Source organism: Panthera uncia, assembly GCF_023721935.1.
Source record: "Panthera uncia isolate 11264 chromosome C1 unlocalized genomic scaffold, Puncia_PCG_1.0 HiC_scaffold_3, whole genome shotgun sequence".
NCBI classification, from domain to species: domain Eukaryota; kingdom Metazoa; phylum Chordata; class Mammalia; order Carnivora; family Felidae; genus Panthera; species Panthera uncia.
In genome coordinates, this window is record NW_026057584.1 from 34,707,181 (window position 1) to 34,732,591 (window position 25,411).

Here is a 25,411-nt window from a genome sequence, read left to right on the forward strand (position 1 = left end):
CCCAGCTTTACATATCTTCCTCACCCCCATCCCTGAGATAACTGGTATAGATATCCCATTTCCTTCCAGTTCTCTCTGTATGCATTTGTTTCTGTATATATGTACACATTTTAAAACTTTACAAATAAGATTGTGCCTGTTGCTTTTTTTTACTTATCAAATACAAGTTTTCTATAAGATAGGTGTGGCAGATTTTTTCTAAAAATGTCTTCCACAATATCTCCAACTCCACATGTTCTTTGGAACTGATAACTGCTTCAAATAATAGACAACAGCAGAAGTCACACGAGGTCAATAAAAGGTCATGCAGCTTCCATCTTGTTTTCATCAAACACTTGCTCTCAGCAGCTCCCTCTTGAGAGACTACCTTTTGGAATCCAGCTACCATGCTATGAGAAGACAAAGTCACTGAGAAGGGCCAGACACATGTAGGTGCTCCAGTCAACAGCCCCAGTATCCAAGTCATCTGAGACCATCTTCCAAATGTTTCCAGACCTCTGTCATTTGAGTTACTTCCCTCTCCCAACTGTTTGAATTTTCCTGGATTAGGAATCCTAGACATGAGGTAGAGGCAATTGGTCTCTACTGTGCCCTAATTCCTGAACCACAGAATCTGTGAACATAATAAAAGTTGTTATTTCATGTCACTAAATTTTGGGGTGATTTATTATATAGCAATATATAATGGAAATAAATTCCTGGGATTGGAACAGCTAAATCAAAAGATATGCTTATTTAAAAATTTTATTATAATGCCAAATTTCCTTTCACAAATAACTGACTCAAGAAGAAACAGAATAGGAGTACCTGGCTGGCCCATTTGGTAGAGCATGTGACTCTTGATCTCAGGGTTGTGGGTTCAACCTCCATGGTGGGTGTAGAGATTATTTAAAAATAAAATTTAAAAAAATTCTTTTTAAAACAAAATATTTAAAAAAATAGGATAGAAGAAGAAATAACTGAATAAATTTATAGCAAGAGATTGAATTAGTAATTGAAAACCTAGCACAAAGAGGGGTGCCTGGTTGTCTCAGTTGGAAAGGCATGAGACTCAATCTCTGGGTCATGAGTTCAAACCCCCATGGGGACAGAAATTACTTAAATAAATAAAACTTAAAAACAACAACAACAACAACAACAACAACACTTTGCACAAAGAAAAACTCAGGCACAGATGGCTTCACTGGTAACTTCTACCAGTGTTTACAAAATTACCATCAATCCTTTGCAAACTCTTAGCAAACACAGAAGAGGGCCACTTCCCAACTTATTCTGTGAGGCCAGTGTTAGCCAAATACCAAAACCAGACAATGACCTCACAGGTGAAGAAGACTACAGACCAATATACTTTATGAATACAGATGCAAAACTCTCAAAAAAATACTAGAAAACCAAATACAGCAGCATATGAAAGGATTGTACACTGTGACCAAATGAGATTTATCCCAGGAATACAAAAAATATGGTTCAACATATGAAAAATCAATGTAATACACCAAATTAATACAATAAAAGACAAAAAATACTTGATAATCTCAATAGATGCGGGAAAGGCATTTGATAAAATCCAACACCCTTTCATGAGAGAAACACTCAATAAACTTGGGATAGAAGGAAATTCCTGGAATATTATTCAGTCATATAAAAGAAGAAAATCCTGCTATTTGCAGCAACATGGATGAACTTGGAGGACATTACACTAAGTGAAATAAGCCAGACACAGAAAGACACATATTATATGTTCTGACTTATATGGGGAATCTAAAAAAGTTGAACTCCTAGAACCACAGAGTAGAAATCGTAGTTGCCAGGGAATGAGGGATAGTGGATGCAGGAGATGTTGGTCAAAAGATACAAACTTTCAGGCATAAGATGAATAAATTCTGGGGATCTGCTATGCATCATGATGACTATAGTTAATATTACTATTTCAAATACTTGAAATTTGCCAAGAGAGTAGATATTAAGTATTCTCACTAGACACACACACACACACACACACACGCTAATTATGCGATGTGATGGATGTATTAATTAACTTGATTGTGGTAATCATTTCTCAACATATACATATACATTTTTTAAGTTTTTTAACGTTTATTTATCATTGAGAGACAGAGAGAGACAGAGCACAAGCAGGGGAGGGACAGAGAGAGAAGGAGACACAGAATCCAAAGCAGGCTCCAGGCTCTGAGCTGTCAACACAGAGCCTGACATGGGGCTTGAACTCACAAATCGTGAGATCGTGACCTGAGCTGAAGTTGGAAGCTTAACTGATTGAGCCACCCAGGTGCCCACAATGTATACATATATTAATTACTTTGTACACCCTAAACACATACAATTTTTTTTTTGGTCAACTATACCTCAATAAAGCTGAAAAAAAAGGAAAATTCCTCAATCTGATAAAGGGCATCTATGAAAACCCAGAGTTAACATTGTACTTACTGATAAAAAGACTAAAAATTTCCCTGTAAGATCACAAACAAGAAAAGAATGTCCAATCTTGGCATTTCTATTCAATAATGCACTGGAGATTCTATCCAAGGCAAATAGGCAAGTCTTCCTCAGAAAGGAAGAAGTAAAATTCTCTATCTGTAAATGATATGAACATGGTATGTGTCAAGAAAAATCCTAAGGAATCTACTGAAAAAAGTATTAGAACTAATAAATGAGTTCAGGAAGGTTGTAGGATACAAGATCAATATATAAAAAACAATTGTATCTCTATGCGCTAATAGTGAATAATTTGAAAATGAAATTAAGAAAATTTCATTTACAATAGCACTAAGAAGAATGAAATATTTATGGATAAAGTTAACCAAAGAAGTGTGAAGCTTGCACACTGAAAACTACTAAAATACCATTGAAAGAAATTAAAGAAGACCTAAAAAAGTGGAAAGACATTTCATATTCACGGGTTGTAAGATGGCAATAGTCATAAACTGATCTAAGATATAATAATTCTTACAAAAATCTCAGCTTCCTTTTCTGCAGAAATGGAAATGCTAAGGAACCCAAAATAGCCAAGACAATTTTAGAAGAGAACAAAATTGGAGGACTCACACTTCTCAATTTCAAAACTTACCACAAAGCTACAGTGACAATCAAGGCTGTATGATACTGTCATAAGGATAGACAGATCACTGGAGTTGAAATGAGAATCCAGAAAGTGGGCAATTGATTTTTGAAAAAAGGTGCCAAAACAATTCAAAGGGGAAGAATAATATTTTCAGGAAATGTTGCTAAGACAACTGGTTTTCCACATGCAAAAGAATGGGGTTGAATCCCTACTTCACACCACATATAAAAATTAACTCAAAATGGATCATATACCTAAATGTCAGAACTAAAACTGTAATACTTTTGGAAGAAAGCATAGGAGTAAATATTTTCTTTTTTTTTAATGTTTATTTTTGAGAGTGAGAGTGCACAAGCATGAGCTGGGGAGGGGCAGAGAGAGGAAAACAGAGGATCTGAAGCAGGCTCTGTGCTGACAGCAGATGACCCAATGTGGGGCTTGAACTAACAAACCAAGGCAGGGCTCAAACTAACAAACCAGTGCAGGGCTTGAACCAACAAACAGTGACATCATGACCTGAACCAAAATTGGTTGCTTAATGGATTGAGCCACCCATGTGCCCCAGGAGTAAATATTTATGAACTTTGATTAGGTGGTTACTTTGATATGATAACAAAAGCACAGGGGATAAAAGACAAAAGTAGATAAATGGGACTTCGTACAATTTCAAAAACTGGTTTTGCATCAAAGGACAGCATCAAGAGGTGCCAGAGTGGCTTAGTCAGTTAAGCTTTTGACTCTTGATCTCAGCTCAGATCTTGATTTCAGGGTTGTGAGTTCAAGCCCCACATTGGGCTCTGCACTGGGCTTGAAGCCTACTTAAACACACACACACACACACACACACACACACACACACACACACACACCAAAAGACAGCATTAAAAATATGAAAAGACAAACTACAGACATAAAATATTTACAAACCATATATCTGATAAGGGAATTATGCCCTGTATGCAGAATATGTAAAGAAGTGTTATGACTCAATAATAAAAGGTCACACAGTTCAAAAATAGGCAAAATATTTGAATAGACATATCTCCAAGGAATATATGCAAACAGCCAATAAGATTTGCAACATTATTACTCATCAGGGAAATGCAAATAAAAACCAAAACGAGATAATGCTTCATACTCACTAGGATGGCTATAATCAAAGAAGCCAACAATAAGTGTTGATGAGGATGTAGAGAAATTTGCTAGTGGGAATGTAAAACTTGTGCATCCATTCTAAAAAACATTTGTGTCCTTCTTCAAAAAGTTAAGCATAGAGTTGCCATGTGGCCAAACAATTCCATCCTAAGTATATACCCAAGAGAAATGAAAACATACATCCACACAAAATGTTGTACACAAATACTCATAGCATCATTATTCATAATAGTCCAGTAGAACCATCCCAAATGTTGATCAACTGAAGAATGGATAAATAAAATGTGATATATCCATACAATTGAATATTTGGCCTTTTAGAAAAAGCAATGAAATACTGATGCATGGCACAACCTAGACGAAGCTTAAAGCCATTATGCTAAGTGAAAGAAACTAGGTATAAAAAGCCACATATTGTATGATTCTATTTATGTGAAATAATGTCCAGAATAGGTAAAGCCATAGAGATAGAAAGTAGGTTAGTGGTTGGTACAGCTGATGAGATGAGAAGGGGAAATGGGGAGTGACTGCTAATGGTTGTGGGGGTTTCTTTTTGGGATGATGAAAATGTTCTGGAATTCAGTAGTGGTGATGGCTGCACAATTTTGTGAAGGAATTAAAAAGCAATGCATTGTACACTTAATTTTTTTTAGACCTAATGTATTTTTTACCTGAATAAACCAAATTCCTTTTTTTTCCAGCCTTTTGCACATGCTCTTTCCTCTTTGAGGAACACTCTTCTCCATACCTTTCCCTACTTCTAATCCCATGTAAGAAATGTAGTCTGCAGAGCTCCAGCCTCATCATCACATAGGACAAGAGTGTTTGAAACAAGATAATAACTTAAAAAATGGCACACCTACCACTTGTTTTTTCCCCTATGAGGATTGATCTATTCAGCTTTTCATCTTGAGCCTATTTTGAGTCTGTCCCTTTTGCTATTTCTCTTTATATTTCTAAACAACTATTTAGGATTACATTCAGCTGCATGTAACAGGAGACCTAAAATAAAAATAACTTAAACAAGATATTTTCTTTATCATCTGAAAGAAGTCCAGACGTAGGTTGTCAGAGATGGAACACTGAAAAAGTTTGTGTCAAGAACTCAGGCTCTATTTTGTAGCTTTGTAATGCTCAGCAAATCATCCCTCATCTTTATGGTCCAAGAGCCCTGTTTGATCTCTAGTCATCATGCCCATTTCCAGCTATAAGAAGGAGAAAGGGAAGGAAGAAGACATGGCCTCTTCAAAGGCACTGGAAATAGCTCATCCCGCCATCTAGAACTTAATCATGTGGCCACACTTACAAGGGAGGCTGGGCTGGGAGATGTATTTTCTTCTTCTTCGTCTTCTTTTTTGAGATGTTTTTTGAGCAGTCATATGTCCAGCTAAATGTTGGGGATTCTAAGAAAAAGTCAGAGAATAGTATCAGGGACAATTGTTAATCTCTGCCACACAGATGTATAATGCTATGGATCTGCCCATTTTGTTTTTTGCATTTTAATATAGTATTATTACCTGTGTCTGGTATCCGCCAGTCCATAGCCCCAACTTCTTTCTGCAGATGGTAAACCTTCTGTTTTCTGCTGAATTTAAGTCCAGTCACGTGGCGGTGTAAGGTAAGGGGAGTGGACAAAGGTGGCTACTCCTTCTAAAGACTCCAATAAACTCATGCTTTCCACCCTGCTCCTCACTCCCACCCTTAAAAGAAACCAGTGCCCCAACTTCTGAGTCTTCCCTTAGACCTGCGGTATTGAATTAAGTTATGGTTAGCTCTCTGCTGCACCGCAGGGGCTTAGCAGAACAGACAAAGCTAAAACCCCGCCAATTGGTCACCTATCTGCTTTCCTTCTCTCAACAAAAGATACTTATCATATGCCATTAACCTTTGTGGACTTATAACTTTTATATTTTTAGAATGGAGTTTGGGAAAGACACTTGACCACATGCACACAAAACATGACTTCCATTGTTACTACCAGGTCATGACGATTTCAGTTAATCTTGTGTCTCTTTCTACAGTTGCTAAAGTAAAAATATCATGTCAATGGTTTTGGGGACTTTCATTACCTTCTACTGGTTCAAATCAAACAGGAAACCTGTATTCAGGGCTTTAGCAGTGTCAGTGGCATTTAGTTCCCCCACGAACACATCCTTGACAACAGCCACAGTTCATGGAGAGATTCTTCTGATGAGTACTGTTTAAGTACCTTCGTTTAAGTAGATTATTGTAAACTTCTCAATCACTCCACAAGATAGGCATCAGTCATAATTCTTATTTACAGATGTAGAAAACAAGGCTCAGGGTTGAATTATTTGCCCAGCCACACAGCTAATAGAGGGGTATTTTTCTCCAACTGTTTCACATGCATGGTCTATTTGTTCAATGTTAGGGACTTGCAAACCATGTTTTGAGTGTGATTTGTCTCTCATGGTTGTTTTAAGGGTTTACAGACTATGTAAGCCCTGAAACCAGACGCTCCAACCTGCCAGTACCTACCATGCCTTTGGTTTTGCTCTCACCTCACTTGTGATTAGCTCCCTCCTGTAGGCCTGAATTTTGGCATCTAGTCCTGTTTGTTACCACAGTGCTAAAGCTCAGCAGAGCACCTGACAACACACATTTACTAATTGTTGACAGGTTCTTAGTCCAGCCAGGTCACATCAGTCACAGCAATCCTTGCCATAGTACAGAAGTATCTTGGATTCCACCTTGCCAAAGTTGCTTCTAAATAAATATTCCAAAATCACAGAACAACTTTCATTGTACATGCAAACATCCATTCTAGTTTTTCACATCCTCAACTTCAGTATTCTGACTAGATCCAAGAAGCACGGTCATCCTGTTCTCATTTCTTCACTTACGTAGTATTTAATGCTTACTACTTGACAAGTACTATCGGATGCTGGGCACTGAGGGGGGGCGGTGAATAAGTGAAAAAGGAAGATTTAGCTACAAAATCAATCACACAGGTCCCTCCAGCAGAAAGTTCTTAAGTAGTTTTACTTGAATTAAAGACTACTCCGGCTGTTAATAGACACTGGTGAGATGAATTAGAGTTGGAGTTGAAATGGACAGAACTTGACCCATCAGATGTGAGGGCTGAAGGGAGGGGAGCTGAAACTTTCCAGGGAGGGTAGATGGCACTAGTATTTCATGAAGAGAAATGATTGCAGTTTTTGAGCATTTGGAGAAGTTTGAAGTACATGTGAGCCAAACAACAGCCAAAGTGGTCCAGACAAAAAAAAGAGGAATAGGCCTTTCAATGGTATTCAAAACGCCAGGGGGAAAACTGGAAGGACTAGGACAAGGACTGGAGCCAGAAGCAACTCCAGTGCTTATAGGTTATTAGCATACAACAACCAATGCAACAATAGTCATTGCTTCTCTAAGTTAACAAAGAATCTCATGAAATTTTATTCAACTTCAAGGGTACAGACAAGAAGCCAATTTCACAGTTAACACAAATAATGCAGCAATGGAATTACTGGTTTGGATGGCTGGACTGGAGGTGGTCCAACAACTATCTGTAGTATCAGCTATCCAGTTTTCTCCGCTCTTCAACTGTTTGCCATGCCGGGGTCCGTTACTCCTAACTAGAATGGAAATGAGGTGTATTTACAGAGAAAATATTCTTAAGATGCCAGAGAACACAAAACAGATTTTTGAAGTAATAGAGGCTGCAGTCTGTAATGGGTCACACAATAGGTTTACCTCTAAGTCAAGTGTTTAAGCACAGCCTTCGAAATTTTAACTAAAAAAGGAAAAAAAAAAAAGGTTTAAACTTTTTTCCCTTCAGTATTGTAAAATGGTCACACAGACCGGGAACTCCTGAAATGGAACAGCTCAACTGTATCTGATAACTTTGTAACACCCCAAATTCACTGTATACACTTAATGCATAGTTCTCAAGCCTGCACTAATACAACCATAAACATTCTGATCATAGTTTGAACAAGGTCTTGGTCCCTCTAGACAGTCTACAAAACAAAGGACTTGGCAGATTTTTTACTAGTGTTTCCTCTAGGGCACTACAAACAGTTGAACTTTTAATTTATATAAGGTTTTTAAAAGTTACTAAATTGACAGTGACTGAGTGCATCTGTAAAGTATCCTCATCCTTTTTTCAATTATTGGGAGAGAGGAGACTATAATTCTAAAGAAAAAAATATAAATGCATGGAAATCAAAAAAGGTTGGATTTGATATGGCTGCTAATTGCCCAGTTAAAACAGGGGAGGGAAAGTAGGGAAGGAAAGGGGGTTGGGAAACCTTTCTGATCCACACCAAGTTTCGAAATTATGTATAACTGTATGGGTAAGACTGGGTTTAGGTCAGGGGTGCCTGGGTGGCCCAGTTGGTCAAGAGGCTGACTCTTCACTTTTCGGGTCACGTCATGATCTCACGGTTTGTGAGATTGAACCCCACGTCAGGCTCAATGCGTGGACAATGTGGAGCCTGCTTGAGATCCTCTCCCTCTCTCAAAATAAATAAAAATAAAACATTAAAAAAAAAAGATTGGGTTTAGCTCATATCCACTGCAATTCGTTTTTAAAAGTACTTATCACATCTACTAGAGTCCACCTAAATAAAGCCCACTGAACAACCTATTATTTAATTATATTTTAAACCTTTAGGCCTCAGTAAGCTGGTAAACAGAAACACTTTATATCAATACTAAAGGACTACTTACTACTTTACATAAAGAAATCATAGCAAGGCAATTTACCAGAACTCTCACAAATGCTTTACCTATTTTACATGGCACCTGTAAATAGCATCTGAGGAAAATTTTTACAAAGGTCATTCAGTAGTCCAAGTAATACTGCACACTAAAATTTTGGCATCTGTTACACTTAAAGCCAACCAACAGTTCTGTCATTTCCTGAATCTCCTGTAGTTTCATCAGTAAAATTTCAATACCATTATCTAAGCGTTATGCCTAGCAACTTTAATTATAAACTGCTACACAGGGTTTTAATTGATTTTTATAGATTAGAATTCCAAATGATTCTACTTATGATACAGTTACAATCAACAATCTGTTAAAATCTTCAAAACCAATGGGAAATGATTAAAATACTGCCTCAGGATATGGATATACATAAAGATATATCTGCCAATGAAAATGTTTATCTTTAGGTCCCCTCCCCTTTAAAAAGATACATTAGGTCACAATAGGGGTGATACCACCCGAGAAGGGCTCCCCCCCAATCACCCTTATTCTTTTTCATGTACAACGCAGATACATCTCTTAGTCACACACATTTCCTCTCCCCACCATCACTATGCTATGTCAAAATTTCCTGTGGCATTTTTGTATTTGGAGTTTTCGTAAGAACAAACAAATATCTCTAGGACAATACTCCCAGAATAATTAAGAAACTTAGGATCAGCTCTAAACATATTTAATTATGGCACTTAAAAGACGACTTATCCTTGGAAACTGACACCAAGTTAGGAAAATCAGCTAACATTATCCAATTATAATTACAAGTACAATTTTAACATCTAGATTAAGCAATAAATATTTGAGGCCATAGGTGGGCGTTGGCAGCCAAGTTCCAAAATTCCACTTATAATTCAAAATGAAAATCTGTAGTCTTTAGGAAGCATTCCCTTTCTTTATAGTATCACAGGTGACTTATCCATTTACTGTAACATTGTAGTAAGTAAATACTACTTTGTCATTATGAAGAAAAAAACTATGATCAGACAAAGATCATAATGTAGTTCTGGAAGACTACACACTCTTTCACTATACACAGTATATAATAAAATAGGGTACACTTTGTACGACAGTAACATGCAATGGTTTGGCTATAGAAATATTAATGTAGTTTCCGCTACACTGGAATTCTGTGTGGGTGTTATAGTTAGGGAATCATAGGATGAAAAGGACGATTATTAAATGCTTGCACAGTAGAGACGTTGTCTGAACGCATAACGTACAGCTATTCCTAGGTATAAACATGGAATACACCAAAAAAAAAAAAAACCAACAAAAAACTAAAGAAGACTGACCTATAACCTAGGCGTAAGGATGGACTTTATTATTTTTGAAAAAAAGTCTTTTGAGGACTACAAATTACAAAGTAAAAGCAGATCACTATGTAGAAACCTAGTGAATACATTTTGCCTGTGCATTAAAACTATCAAAGTTATTCCTTTAACAATTTCACCCCATTCATAATGGTATCAGTTATGTTCTTCATAAGGTCACTACACCTTTACTTCAAATTATATTACACATATTCCCTCAAGATGAACTTTTAAACACCGAATTCTTGGCTCCTAAGAACGGCACCTTTGAAAGGGGCAATTTCCATTCAGTGTGGTGGCATCATTCTAAGTTGGTTTCTTTTCCCAACAAAAAAAAAAACCTTTTCAAAATGTTCACTTTATTAATATGAAGTCTCTCCACCAAAGTGGTGGTCATTTTTTGTTTTCTAATGACTACATATATATATATATGTATATATATATATATATATATATATATATATATATATATATATACATATATATATATATATATATAACATATATATAATATATATACGGGTAGCAGCAAGAAAAGAAAGATGGAAATTAAAAGGCAGCCATTGAAATAAATGGATCAATTATATATAAGAGATATTTGGCTCATGGCAATTTAAAAAGATGGAAACTAGGGTATTGTTAATAGCCAGATGCTTGAGTTATTTAAAAGGATGTCAAGAGAATGAAGTTGATCCAACATGATCAAGTGGGAATGTATCATCATTGCACTTCATTCTTTACAACAAATACTCTAAGGCAAGAGGAAATGAGTTACATTTAGAGTCTCAGAACATGCTGACCACTTAATATTTAACAACTTCCTGGGATTTGATAGTCACTTCCTTTACTCATACTATTTTTATTTTTTTAAAAAAGTAATCTCTGCACCCAATGTGAGGCTCGAATCCATGGTGAGATTAAGATTCACATGCTCTCTTCTAACTGAGCCAGGCAGGCACGCACACTATTTTATGAGTCCCTTTCCTTTCAATCTAAGTGCATGACAAGCGTAAAATACTTTAAATGACAAGATTTTTCTAAGGTACATTTGAAAATGGCTGTATGAAAAGAATATCCATTGGTTTTGCCTGGAAAGATACAAACTGAATGCAAAAGTTTTTAATGAGAACAAGCTCAACTTTCTTCTTCCCACCACCTCTGTCATACACAATTTCCCAAACAACTCACTTTCAAGCTTGTTCTCCATGGCTTTACTAAAGAATAAAAACCATAGAGCAAACAATTGAGCTCAAGGACATCCAGGGTTAAAAATGCAAGAAAATACCAACATGCAAGCAACGGTCCAAATACTCAAGATTCATGTTAATGAATTCAATTACTGTATATGAGATTTTCATTGATGAGCAGGGCTTTGGGCATACTAAATTATCACACAAATCATTGCCTTTTGAGACTTTGGATACTTTTACAGTTTAATTTGCAAACAGAATTTTTATAACAAATTATTTTTAACCAAATCATATCTTGAAAACTGTTTATATAGAAAACCCAGGGAATAAAGTGAACTGTTCATTGTGGAAGGCCTTAAATTACATTATTACAGTAGAAAATACAGGAGGTAGAAGATAACTGAAAAGACTAATGCAACATTAGATTCAAATCTATAGCTCCTGTAGCTACTTAAAACATGGTTTTAGAAACTAAACCCAACATTTCCAGTAACCATAGAAACATTTAAAATAAAATTTGCCATGAAAGCCCTTATATCATGCTTGATATAGGGAGGTAGGAAGATGTAAGAACCAGGACACATGAGACATGACATTTTATCTACAACTCCTGTTTGCTTTACTGAGGGTGTAGTTTCAAAATTCAGTCACCTTCTTCAGCTTCAGACTCAGATTCTAGAAAAGGGGAAAAGATGCAGTCAAGCATTATACAATAAAAGAAAACAAAAGTCCCCATTTATAACTTTGAAGATTTTTAATTAAGATATATTATTAATAATCCCCCACTTATGAGGATATTCACAAGCCTTCATTTATACATCTCAAAATTCATGAATATTAAAGTCTCAATCTTTTCAATTTTCCTCCTCAGAATGTCTAATGGCCAAGCCATCAAAATATTTCAATATTTAAAGCCAAGCTCTCCCTACCTGCCTTAAAGTAAATGAGTATTTGCAGATCTGTCAGAAATGAATGAAAGTCTGTATTCAAGGTACAGAATGGTATATGAATAAAAAAAGGTGGCATATACAGTGGCCACATCAAAATTAGTTCTCCAGCTTACCAAACAAATTGCACCAAGTAAAAGACTTACCTTCTTCGGCATTTTTGAGCCACTCTACAAACTTTTTCATTTGCTCAAGGAAGACACTTTTCCCCTTTGCAACATGAGCATCTTTATACCACTTCAGAATGGGCTCTTCACTCAGGACTTCAGCTAGAAAGAGAGTCATCATTACATCTGGGAGTTTTTCAGGCAGAGTCAGATGCCACGTAAGGTACAGATGTGTGCGTAGTAAAAAATATCCTACTGAAGTCAAGTAAAAACAACAATTGTATTCAGAACACTCAACTGGTTTCTTCAATTTTTAAAGAAAAATAGAAAAGATAAAATGAGAAACCTACATAAAGAAATGTTTTGTCAACTTCTTGCCAACATAGGAACCTACAGCTAGGAAAAACACTCACTAAACCAGTGACTTTCTCAACTGAAGGTAACTTGACACACCCCATCCCCGTGCTGGGACATCTGACAATGTTTAGAGACATTCTTGATTGTTATACTGAGGAGAAATGCTACTCAATACTCTATAAGGCACAGGATTGTTACGAACAAGAGTTAAATGGCGCAAAATATCTGGAATACCAAGGTTGAGAAACCTTATGATTAAGTAATCAGTGATACTTGATCAATAATTCATTAAACTCAGCAGGTTAAGCATCTGACTCTTGGTTTCGGCTCAGGTCATGATCTCATAGGTTCTGAGCTTAAGCTGATAGCGTGGAGCCTGCTTGGGATCCTCCCAGCTTGCGTGAGCACACTCTCTCTCTCTCCCTTCAAAAAAAAAAGAAAAACAAAAAACACCAAAACCCAAAAAACAAAAAAACAGGGGTGCCTGGGTGGCTCAGTCTGTTGAGTGTCCAACTTTGGCTCAGGTCATGACTTCACTTTCTGAGTTCAAGCTGTGCATTTGGCTCACTGCTTTCAGCACAGAATCCACTTCAGATCCTCTGTTCCTCTATCTCTGCCTCTCGCCCACTCACGAGCATGCTCTCGAAAACAGATGTTTAAAAACACCCAAACATTATTAACAACGATAGTAATCTACATATATTGCAATGGGCTCTCTCCCAACAAAGTCCTTATCTTTATTAACCACTTTAGATCAGTTTTCTGAAATAGGGATCACAGAAAAGGGAATAATAACTGAAATAGAAGGTTTTACCAGAGCATTTTGAACTGATCTTGAAGGACAAGATGGCTAATGGGGTAGAGTGAAGAAGGGAAGTCAACTTGTCATGGGCCAAAGACTACAGAGATGTGAAGAGTGTGTCTGGGGAAGAGAACTGGTAGAGAACAGGAGACAAATTTGAGGCCACACCAAGAAGGTTTTAGATTTTAACTTATTAATAAGGTTTAAAGATGTTTGGATATTAATACACTAAAAAGCACCCAATTCAATTAGAGACAATTCAGTCCTATGATTAGAGTAAAATATTTTATGGAGTTAATGTTCAGACTCACTGAAATTATTAGAGGAGTATTTTAGGATTTTTATTAAATGTATTCACAAAATCCAAAATTTAAATTACCTTTATAAAAAAGCACCACTATTTTCTGGAAGGCTTTCATGAAATGAATGTTGTCATAGCAATACTCCTGAATCTTCAGTAACAGAGTCAGCTCAGACTGACCTTGAGTAGTAAAGGCAGCAAGTAGAGGGCTGTATTGCTTTTAAAGGGAAAAGAGAAAAAAATGTAGTCACTTCTTATAATGACCAGCCATTTCAAAATTCCTAAAATACAGAACATAACAGATCTTTCAAAATCACTGTAAATTATATTCTATGTAATGGAAACTTAAATTAAGCAGAAGGCTCTCTAAGCAACTAAGCCAACCAAGCAATACTGTCTGCACCAGGGATTCCAGACAACTGTCAATACAATGTTAGTATTTTAGAGAATAAATAAGGAATGCTCATATTTTCCAATACTCCCTCAAAAGCAAACAACAAATTTCAGGCCAATGCTATTTTTAAACATGTATTTGTTTTTAAACCGTGAGCCAAAGAAAGGTGAAGTCAGACTTACCTTCAAGTGCTTGATGGCTTGCTCCGCTACAAGCTCCTCCTTTTTGTTCCATTCCACAGTGCTCATTACGCTGGACCAGACTATTCCAATGACAACGGGTTCTGGGATGTTGTTTTTTTTCATCTCCTCCTTGACATACAAAATTATCTGCAAAAAGAATCCCAATTTAGTAAATCAGTTTTGATATGTATACTCTACACATCAATCTTAGACCTTTTACAAAAACATAAAAACACAACTGGCAATGGAACCACACGTGTACCACATATAATCAGAGAACTTTTAGAACTGGAAGGGATGGACCTCTAGTCCAAGCCTTAATTTACACACAGGCAAACCAGTTGGAAAAGGATGGAGATGGAAACATAAAATCTATTCACTGGCTTGAACCCTACAAAATCCCCAAGCCCTATAATTTCTGGGCACTAGTAAAGCATTAAATGTGAAGAAGGCTAATGAAAAGCCCCAGCACATAATTCAACAGCCACTAATTAAAACTCACTCTGGTGAAATACCTTAAAGCTTCTCAAGTGAATAAAAAATCATAGAGATGGCTTATTTTTTCTAAAATTTTATTTAAGTTCTAGTTAGTTCGTAAAGATGGTTTAAACAAAAATATCTTACATCCTTAAATGGATCACCACGGGACATCTGTTCTTGAAGTTCTTTCTGGAGTTCCTTTCGAGCTCCTATGGTTTGTTGATTCCGAACATATTCTGAAAGTTCTTTCAAGCCTGCCTCAGTAAAATACTTCGTGAAGTGTTCAACACTTTGTTTATTGGCAGGAAAAAGTTCCTGAAAGGAGAATTTAATCTGGTCAAGTGGTCTTTAAATAGTATCAGTAAAAAACCACTTCTTTTCACAGATTAGAAATGAGAAAGTTCCCTTGTCACACTTTAAGTGTTGGCAAGAATGGGAAGAATGAAAAAAGTTACAAACCATCAGTCTGTTATCCATGCTGACTTTCCGAAGACTTGCAGCTACTGCATTGATGTCTTTTTCATTTATCCATGATTTAAAGAGCTTTACAGCAAAAGCTGCTGAAACCCCTGTAGAACAAAAGAGCTTACTTAGCAGAAACAAGTGGATTTCAACCATTCTATCTCCCCATTTCAACCACAGACTTACTCCCTTTATCCCCAAACTTCCCTCTGCCACTAAGCTGCTTACCATTTCACTCCAATTTCTCTATTGTCTCATTTGCTAGTTAGGTACTTTTAGTTATTAAACTGCTTTCTAATGTGTAAAATGAGTGTAACAGTTCTTACACTTGACAGGGCTGTTGTGGGAAATAGGGCACATTAAACACTCAGTAGTCTAGTTTTTAAAAAGTTTTGTTTTTATTTTAACAGAATTATTTAACTATGAAAATTACATCAGGCAACTTATTTTCTTTTTGGCTTGACATTCTCCCTAAAGTCACTTTCTCTGACTTTCCCAAGTCTCCCAATTGGAATTAATCTTTCTGGGTTTCCCTGGCATTTCTCTTTTTAAGTTATAACCACATCTGCTATATACCTAAAGACAGCCAAAGGTATATATTAAATATCTAATGAGTTTTATTTTATGAAATTTAAAGATAGTTAAAAAACTAAGACTATTACACAAATCAAATCTATGTAAGTTATATCCTAGTTTTTATATCAGTACATCTTTCATGCTCTTTGGTATCCTCACCTTCACACAACTAAAGACAATTCTTTACTAAAGGCTGATTACCTTCTTTAACCAAATTCTCATTATAAAGGCTATTAAGAATGGATGCATTAAGTGTTCCATTAGCCAGAAGAACACCAGTCAACATAGCCAGCTTGTTCCTCTCCGACTCTGAAAAACCCTTTAAGAACAGCAGCAGCTATAAAAGTAAATAGTTAAAGGTTAAAAGAGCAACTGTATTATATAAAGAGACATAGTAAAGCAACCTGTACTGATTAAAAGTGTGGGCTCTGGGGTCTAACCATCCAAGTTTTAGTCTTAGTTATAGTAACACTAGCTGAGTGATCCTGAGCAAGTTACTTATCCTCTGTGCCTCAGTTTCCTCACATATATGTATGTGGATAATAAAACTTGCCTCACAGGGTTTCTGTATTACACGAGTTAATAATTAGAACAGGTTGAAACCTGATGTTACTATTAACATTACTACATTTTTTCATTTACCTATATATAGACTAAGACTTCAATATCAAGTATGCTAAATTTCTTTCTCAATCTGCTTAACTCTGATCTTACTGTATCTTTTGAACAAACCCCATTTTGGTCTTTAGTTTTTTTGCCACTTGTTTGGACACAAAGCTAGGAAACACTGTGTAGCAAATTAAACTAAATGATATACCCCCGTAGCAAATTAAACTAAATGATACACCCCCAAATCACATTTCAATGACAGTCTACCTAAATACCTAAAATCCTCTCAAATCTGTGGCAAAATTAAGATTTAATGTTCCCCTCTTTGACCCCAACCTTCTGTATCCACAAAGCATACTGTTGTTCATACCTTTTTTACCTCATCTTCAAAACCTTTCTCCAGGTATTTGTAGCGCCTGATTAACTTGTTAAAAACCTATGAAGAACAGTAACGGAATTTAATAACTTGATATCTACAGATGCCAGATTCCTAAAAGATCTGAGTATCTCACAGTATCTTTAGAGCATCAAAGAAGGGAAACTTCCACTGGATATAAGAATTTACAAGCTATTTAAAAAGCCCGCTTGGGAAGAATCTGTCAACTCTCAAAACTTACAATATAACACTTTAATAGCCACCCACGATAGATTTTTATTGCCAGATATTAAAGCAAGGACTATTTATTGCTTAAATACAAGTCATTTACCCATCTGTAGGATTATTAACAGAATAAGATCAGAGAATATAGTTCTACTTTCCCAAAGACAGGTAACAAATTTCTAGGTTAGGAGCACTTGAATTCTTTGCTTACAATAACACAAACTATGTATGAAACCTTTGAATGAAATTTTGATTGGTAAGCTAATCTGCCTATTAACTCATTCATCTTTAAAAAGTTACAGGCAGGGCACCTGGGTGGCTCAGTCGGTTAAGCGTCCGACTTAACTTTGAGGTCATGATCTCACAGTTCGTGGGTTCGAGCCCCGCGTCGGGCTCTGTGCTGACAGCTCAGAGCCTGGCGCCTGGTTCAGATTCTGTGTCTCCCTCTCTCTCTGCCCCTCCCCTGCTCATGCTCTGTCTCTCTCTGTCTCAAAAAAAAAATAAACATTAATTGAATGAAATGACAAGGAAATGATTTTCCTTTTCAGTTTGAGGGTTTTCCTTAAAAATGGATTAATTCCAAAGGGACAAACAGGAAAATAATTCAATCTTTTCTACTTTGTTTTCCTCAACACATTTGAAATTTCTAGTTCGTTAATATTACACCAAAAAGTATCTCTAAATCTTCAGTTCAGATTCCTTCAACTTTCTATTTGCAACCTCTTAAAAGCAGACTACTCCTATTCAGACGGAGAATAGCTAACTGAAATAAATATATAGTTTCATTTACCTGAGCAAATGCTTGCATGGTTTCTAGGTCTTCTTGTGCTGCGAACACACAGACATCTGTACGCATCATGTCATCTGCCAGTGTACCACCTGGGGCTAAGGTATATTTTACAAAAAATTTGCAGTGACCTTCATTTAAAATTAGTAATTATTTCAATCTTACTTTCTAGAAGGATTCTCATTATAAAATAAAATGATACAAATTCTAAAAGATGATCTGAGAGCAAAGTCACTATCTCAAAAGCAACATGGTTGGTTGGTGAACAAAGTGAAACAACTTGAGAGAATAACCCCCTTCAGCAACCCAGTTAAACTCACTGCATTAACCATTCAACAGTACCAAATCTGTCACTCAAGTGGAGATGTTTTAAGTTGTTTTTGATAACATAACTTTCCATACAGAAAACAACCCTTCAAGCTTCCTAAGAGGCTGGGCCATAAAAACTTACAAGTTAGTCTTTACCTTTCATATACATTTGTAAGTATTTATGGATAAAGTGAGTCTGATATACACTTTGAAATATGGGGTAGGGGGATGAAGTCAGGGGGAACACAGCCAGACTAAGACTGTTAACAATTAAGTAGGGTAACAGCCAAGAAGTTCATTTTACTATTCTCTTTAGGATATATTTGAAAATTTCCTTAGTAAAGGTTTGAAAAAGGATTTTAAAAGCAGATTTAGGGTTAGTATTGTAAATAGAAAATAGGTATTTCTTACTACAAACTGCTAATATAATGGAATATATTAGAACATATGAACGTTAAGTTCCTTGGTTCCACCACTGAGTAATTATTTGACTGCATGTAAGTTACTGAAGCCTTTTAAGCCTCCATTCTGCAGGCTTACAAATAAGAGTTCTGATTCTATCAGCTTGGCCTTGAGGATCAATATCATATCACTGTGAAAACATTTTGAAATGTCTTAAAGAGCTATGGAAATGAAATTATCACCATCATTTGAAGATATTTAACTAAATGGCACATTCTTTTAAGACATCCTGAGCTGGTGAGGGTGGAGGTGGAAGTTAGAGCAGTGCTGTGCAACAGAAACATAATGTGAGCCACATGATGTAATTTTATATCTTCTAGTAACTTCATTAAAAATATTAAAAACAGGGGCACCTGGGTGGCTCAGTTAAGTGCCCAACTTTTGATTCCGGCTCAGGTCATGATCTTGCAGTTTTAAGAACCCCATGTGTGTCAGGGCTCTTCGCTGGGCGTGGAGCCTACTTAAGAGTCCCTCCGAGGGTGCCTAGGGTGGCTCAGTCAGTTAAGCGTCCAACTCTTGATTTTGGCTCAGGTCATGATCTCACACTTCATGAGTTTGAGCCCCACACTGGGTTCTGTGCAGAGCCTGCTTGGGAATCTCTCACTCTGTGGCCCCCCCCCCCCCAAGATAAATAAACATTAAGAAAACCTGTAAACTGTCTTAGTTGTTCCTTATAAAAAAATGAGTTTCTCTGCCCCTCTCCCTGGCTCAGGCTCTTTCTCTCCGCCCCCCCCCCAAAAAAGGGTGCAATTTTAATATACTCTAATCCAACATATCAAAAATATTGATTCTAACATTTCAGTATTCAAAATATTATTGACATGTCTTACATTCTTTTTTATATCAAGTCTTTAAAATTCAACGTATATTTGACACTTATAGGACATCTCAATTTATATTAGCCAAACTCTAAGTGATTGTGGCTAATGTACTGAAGAATGTAGGATTAGTCCTCAGGCACACAGAAGTAGTATTTCATAAGACTACATAAGAGGCTAAGATTTCTCCATTAATGGAGAGTTTTCAAACACAGTTTGGAAAAATTACTGATTGGGGATGTAGTAGGGATGTACATATCAGAAAAGTCATCTCCAAATGTTATGATTTTCTAACAGATTTCAACTATAAAGCTAGACAGAGCAAGATAATTTGCTAAACTACTATGACCTGGGGGCGGGGGGAATGGAAAAATCCTAAGAAAGTAAAAAAGCCAAAACAAAGCCACCCTAATTTGACAGGTTTGTCAAACAGTCCATGTTCTGGATTCCACATCATCTCTATACATCACATTTCCCACAAAACCCAGACACTTACCCAGCATTCCGCCAGCCACCAGAATGTCAAAGAGTGTTTCTGCATATCGGCGGTAATCAAGTTTTGCTCCAGAAGCATCAAGAAACTTTGCTACTGCTTCCAAATCAGTACCAGTTTCAGTTAAGCCTTGAATAATACAGTCTTGAAACTGAGTAGGGTCAAACCTCTCTTTTTCATCTGGGGGGAAAACCCCACAACATTTAGTTTTAAAAGGCTTACCAAAATGCCATGAAACCACCACCTTATGAAAGTGTAACTACTGAATAAGTTAACCACATGTATCACAATCTCATTTATTTCAACACCTGAAAAAAACAAAACACAAAGCTTACCCAAGACCTGCAATGCAAGCAGACACAATAAGACTACACATATCCTCTGCAAATGCAAGGCATGACTGCCTAGTCACAAGAATTGTGTGGCTTGTCTCCTACTATTTTTTTCACACAAGTCTCATAAATGAGGAGTTAAATGAGCTAGTGTGTTCCTACTGCCAGGAGGCAATTTCTACTCCAAATGCTCTCCTATTGCCTCTGGGCTCTTCTGAAATTTAGGACATCCTCTAAACTTCAGGTAAATTTTATTCTTGAGTGAAATTCTGTCTAAATGCTGGAGCTCTTGATTCTTTTCTTTAAATGCCCATAACACTTTATGTTTGTATGTTTGTTTTAAATCATTCATTTGGTACTTAACAGTGCCTTAGGGACATACCCAGCCTTTCCTGACTTCCCTATCTAGGTTAGATGCTACCGTAATTTTCACACAGCCCTGGAGTGACCAACTCCTCCCTGTCTGCCCAAGACTTTGTGTTAGCACTGAAAAGCCTAGGTCCTGTCTTCAGTCCCAGGCAAACTGGGATGATTGTTCATGCTACCCAGGACCCCACCATGAGGAACTAGGAGGGCATGAGTTATCTCAATGTGGAACTGGGGAAGTGACACCTCTTCCTGATGCTAATAACAATAAAATGACTTGGTATCACCACATCCTCAAGGGGATACAGACTTTTCCCTATTACTGCTGAATTGCTCAGTTTCCAACTCCTCTTCCTCCTCTTGAGAAAATTTATTTAGCAGGTGAAATCTAAAGAAATCTGAAAAGACTAGAATCAAATCACTGTTTAGTCTCCCCACTACAAGAGGACAGTCTATGATCAGGGATTACAAAAGATTATGTAATATATATCGCAAAGTGTCTGTTACCCAGGGTAGAAAAAAACAATTTATAACCAGTAGCTGACCCAGTTCTATTTCCTCAAAATCTCCTGTAAAATAAGGTCAATATGGCTTTTGAACAATAACACTGAAAAATCCTGGTGAAAGTATTAAGCCCAATACAAAATATATCTGAGACCACACCCCACTTAACTTTGTATCACTAATAAGTGCTTTGCTACAGAATATTCACCTAACTACCCACTAATAGAAGCAGTTAACAGAATTCTAGTACTTGTCTGTGAGAAGTATTTAATTTCAAAAGACATGACAGTGTGAACTCTGTTCCATAATTAGCTTCCATGTGTAAAGTCTGGTTTTTCTCTCAGAAATCTTCACAAAGTTTGGGAAAAATCAGCAATTGCATTAGGAGCTCCCTTTCATAAATTAACTTTTCCCCTCAAGCAAGTCTGCTTAAATAAAATTTAGCTAGTGAAAATGCACTCCATACTTAAAAAAAAAAAAAGGTACTTTATCCTCACAATAAAAAGACCAGTCACTAACCTTAGAGATATATATATTGATACTAAAAACTAAAGGCTTAGAAAAGCAGTAAAAATATTAAGGGTATATCTGAAATGGCAGTCAACTAGAAATTCAAGTTCCTTTCTGATATTTTCTCTCAAAAGATTTACTATTAAGCAATTGCCTGGCAGAAAAACCAAGATATCAAAGTTATTCTGGAAGTTTGGAGAGAGACTTTAAAACATATTTACCTCTTTTTCTGGTTTTAAAACGCTGGCCTGATAGCGTTGGCTTTTGCTGCTTTTGATTATTCATAAAAGACACCCTAAGAAAAGGAAAATAAAGCCTTAAAAATATCAGTGCCATAACATTTTGTTCTAAAAACAAAGCATCAAACCTTGGTGTAGTCACAATATAAATCAAATAGAACACTTTCAGCCTGGCAGTACCTGGGGCAGACACCAAGAATTAATGTAACTTCAAATCCTGCATTTCTCCCTACAAGAAACTCTGAAGATGTACGGTGAAGTACACTTTTAAAAGACTTTATAGCAGCACCATAGTGACTAGGGGCAAATCACCCATCATAAACATAATTGTTTGGTTTCCTCCTCGTTCCTCTTTGAATTCGCCTGCATATTCCACCACTTCTAAGCACCACATAAGTCTAAGCGAGATTGCCATCATTGCCGCGAGGTATCCAAACCGTGTACGTCAATTTTCAGACACCGTCAAAGGGTGAATCCTTTCTACCGTGGGCCTATGAGCAGCACCACCCTATGAAGTTGTGCCCGTGACTGCAGCGGCCGCTTGCACCACTCCAGCCTGCAAAATGAACTGAGAGCCGGCCTAGCCTCCTTTGCCCCGTACCCTGCAATCCAAGTCTCCTCCCCGAGCACGTGTCTCCCTATCCACACCCTTCCTGTGTCTGCCGCTGGAACGAGATAACCCACCCCCCACCCAGAACCCTTCGGCCCCTGCGGGGCGCCGCAGGGGCGAGCTCTCGGCCCGCAGCCCCTTCTCCACTGACCCCGTCGCCGGTGGTGGCGGCCGCCGCAACGAGCGGACCACAGGCGCCGAGGCGCTTCGCGCCGGGGGCCCCGCCGCCCCGTACATCCGCCCGCCCTCCAGCGAAAGCAGCGGTGGTGGAGGCGGCCGCAGAGGTGGTGGCTGCTCCCCCGCCCCTCCCGCCAGAACCCCCCACGCGTACATCACCCAACAGAGGCCGCAGCGGCTTTGTTACCCAGGCCAGGCAAGGCCGCTGCGGGGGGGGGGGGGGTCCCTCGGTCTCTGGCGCCGCAGCGCACCCCCGGGCCCCCACGTCCCGGTCCGGGCCGCAGACCCTCGACCTCCCTGCTGAGGTGGCGGCAGTGGACCTCCAATCCAGGCCCCGGATCCCGCCTGGCCTCAGGCGGCGGCTCAGACCCATTCAAGCCGGGCCACACCAGACCTGCCGGCCCCCACCCCCCTGCCCTGTCTGGCGACTGAGGGCCACAACCTCGTCCCGGGACAGGCGAGCGTCGCGCCTCACCGACTTTAAGGCGAAGAGAAAAGAGCCAGAAATCCCCGATGTGGCGGCAACTGCGGCGGTGTCTCCTCTGCGACCGGAACTAACGCGAGGAGGAGGGAAGAGGTGTCACCCCCGCCCCGGCCGGCCTCCTATCGCGAGATTTCTTCCTCAAGCGTCCTCCCCGCGTCTCCCTTAGACGAGGCCTTGAGCCTCCGCCTTTTCCATTCCTTGGGATTCGGGGTGGGAAAGTAGGAAAGGACAGGGAGAAGGGTTTTTAAGTCTTCTTTGTTCCTTTATTGGGTTCAAGGTTTTGCGGAAACTTATCCTATCCTAGCCTGTCTTTCTTCCCTCTCTGCCCCTTGCGGCCTCGTAGCACACGGAGGGGTTAGAAGAACAAATACCCCCCCCCCCCCCCCCCCCCACCCCGCAAAAAATTGTTGGGGCCGGCCCCCCGGGCCCCCCCCCCCCACCCCCCCCCCCCCCCCCCCCGCCGGAAGTCGAAGCCTGAGGACTTGGTGCACTCGGGCCCTTTCTAGGGCGGTGGCTGAGCTTGGCCAAGGGTCCTTAGCTGACCTCCGCTCCCGTTGGGGTTGGTAGAACTCGCTCAGGCTAGTCCGAAGCGGGGCGACTTTGCTTTGAGGTGCCGCTGGCTGGCTGGGGTTGTGCACTGCCTCTCTTAGGAGGTTGGGAGATCCAGATGGAAGGTTCAGAAGAAAATTCTGCCCTCCCAACTGTGGCCGCTACTCCTTGCAGCGGTCTTTTGTCGTTTTCTCCTGAGTGTGGTCCTTGCGGGGACCTGGAGAGCCTCAGAATTCCCTGGAGGACTTTTAAAAACACAGATTGCTGGGTCTAACCCGCACAATTATGTAGATCTGTTGTAGGACTCAAAAATGTGCTTTTGTAACAAGTTCCCTCTGATGATGATGCTGGTCTAGGGACTACACTTTTGAGAACCACTGAATTAGAGGATGTATCATCAGAGAGCTGAGGGACAAGGTAACGCGTGTGAAAAGCACTGTGGGCATTAAAACTGCAGAGATGCACAATGTCTCCAAGATCTAGCCTCATGTTTTTATTCCGTTTGTATCTTAGTTTGTTTTCCTCTCCATTGTTATTATCCTCCTACCAAAAAATCCCACCCAAACCCTAAAAACAAGGTCTGTTGCTACAGTCATCTTCCCTGCACTCTGCTTCTCTCCCTTATCAAACATTTTTGGTAAATCAGTTTATATTAGTTGATTTATTTAACTGTCTGACCTCTGCTGCCTTCCCCTCTCAACATCGTGGACAATTACTTTCTCAGAGTTCTTCCTCAGAATTATTGCCAAATCCAGTGATCCTCATTTTCCTTTCCTCCTCTGAGCATTTAGAACATTACCCATCTCCTTAAAAACTTCGTTCCAAGTATCCTGGTTACCCCCCTGGATAGTCCGTTGCAATTGCTGTTCCTCTTTTCTGTGCTCATTCCTTTTATCTTATTCCACTTTGCTTTCTTACCTTATACATTCCTAGGGATTTAACTTTGATTTTTTTATTTTTTAAATTAAAAAAAAAAAAGTTTGTTTTTGAGAGAGAGCATGCATAAGCAGGGGAGGGGCAGAGAGAGAGGGAGACAGAATCCAAAGCAGGCTACAGGCTCCTAGCTGTCTGCACAGAGCCCAACACGGGGCTAGAACCTACCAACAGTGAGATCATGACCTGAGCTGGTCAGACACTTAACTGACTAAGCTACCCAGGTGCCCCTGGATTTAACTTAAAAAAAATTTTTTTTTAATGTTTATTTTGGAGACAGAGACAGAACATGAACAGGGGAGGGGCAGAGAGAGGGAGACACAGAATCTGAAACAGGCTCCAGGCTGTGAGCTGTCAGCGCAGAGCCTGACGCGGGGCTCGAACCCACGAACTGTGAGTTCATGACTTGAACCGAAGTCAGACGCTTAACCAACTGAGCCACCCAGGTGCCCCGGAGTTAACTTTTAAAAGAGTGCCAAATGCTATTGAATCATTACATATTTGTCAAGGCTCTCTATCCTTCTAGGCTGAGGGAATGACAGTGGGAAGGTC

General features: G+C 38.7%; 1 protein-coding gene and 1 long non-coding RNA gene across 5 annotated transcripts in view; one reads left to right on the forward strand and one right to left on the reverse strand.

The window, feature by feature from the left end:
* On the reverse strand, nucleotides 1–23,451 carry BZW1 (basic leucine zipper and W2 domains 1). Of its 4 annotated transcripts, none has more exons than XM_049615920.1 (13): nucleotides 23,369–23,451; nucleotides 22,089–22,162; nucleotides 20,159–20,335; nucleotides 18,077–18,171; nucleotides 17,056–17,121; nucleotides 16,278–16,413; nucleotides 15,498–15,607; nucleotides 15,183–15,353; nucleotides 14,559–14,705; nucleotides 14,061–14,199; nucleotides 12,562–12,684; nucleotides 12,120–12,143; nucleotides 1–7,833 (listed from the first exon to the last, which is right to left on the reverse strand). In XM_049615920.1, exons 2-13 carry the CDS (start codon nucleotides 22,150–22,152, stop codon nucleotides 7,664–7,666), a joined length of 1,422 nt encoding a protein of 473 aa, XP_049471877.1. In that variant the 5' UTR covers nucleotides 22,153–22,162; nucleotides 23,369–23,451; the 3' UTR covers nucleotides 1–7,663. The 4 variants fall into 4 exon arrangements, with proteins under 4 accessions (XP_049471877.1, XP_049471878.1, XP_049471876.1 ...); XM_049615921.1 differs by having other exon boundaries at nucleotides 23,373–23,450; XM_049615919.1 differs by lacking the exon at nucleotides 23,369–23,451 and adding an exon at nucleotides 22,868–23,023.
* Nucleotides 23,385–25,411, forward strand: part of LOC125911790 (uncharacterized) — a 16,800-nt gene continuing 14,773 nt past the window's right edge. Inside the window, exon 1 of the long non-coding RNA XR_007454452.1 lies at nucleotides 23,385–23,470. This is a non-coding gene — a long non-coding RNA (uncharacterized LOC125911790). The remainder of the gene's footprint in view (nucleotides 23,471–25,411) is intronic.

Coding starts and splice junctions, on each gene's coding strand:
- BZW1 (XM_049615919.1), bottom strand. CDS start 22,953: ATGTACGGGGCGGCGGGGCCCCCGGCGCGAAGCGCCTCGGCGCCTGTG. Junction 15,608..16,277: donor TGAGAATTTGGTTAAAGAAG/GTAATCAGCCTT, acceptor TTTGTTCTACAG/GGGTTTCAGCAGCTTTTGCT. Junction 12,685..14,060: donor AGTGGTGCTTTTTTATAAAG/GTAATTTAAATT, acceptor CTCTCTTTCTAG/CTGAAGTCCTGAGTGAAGAG.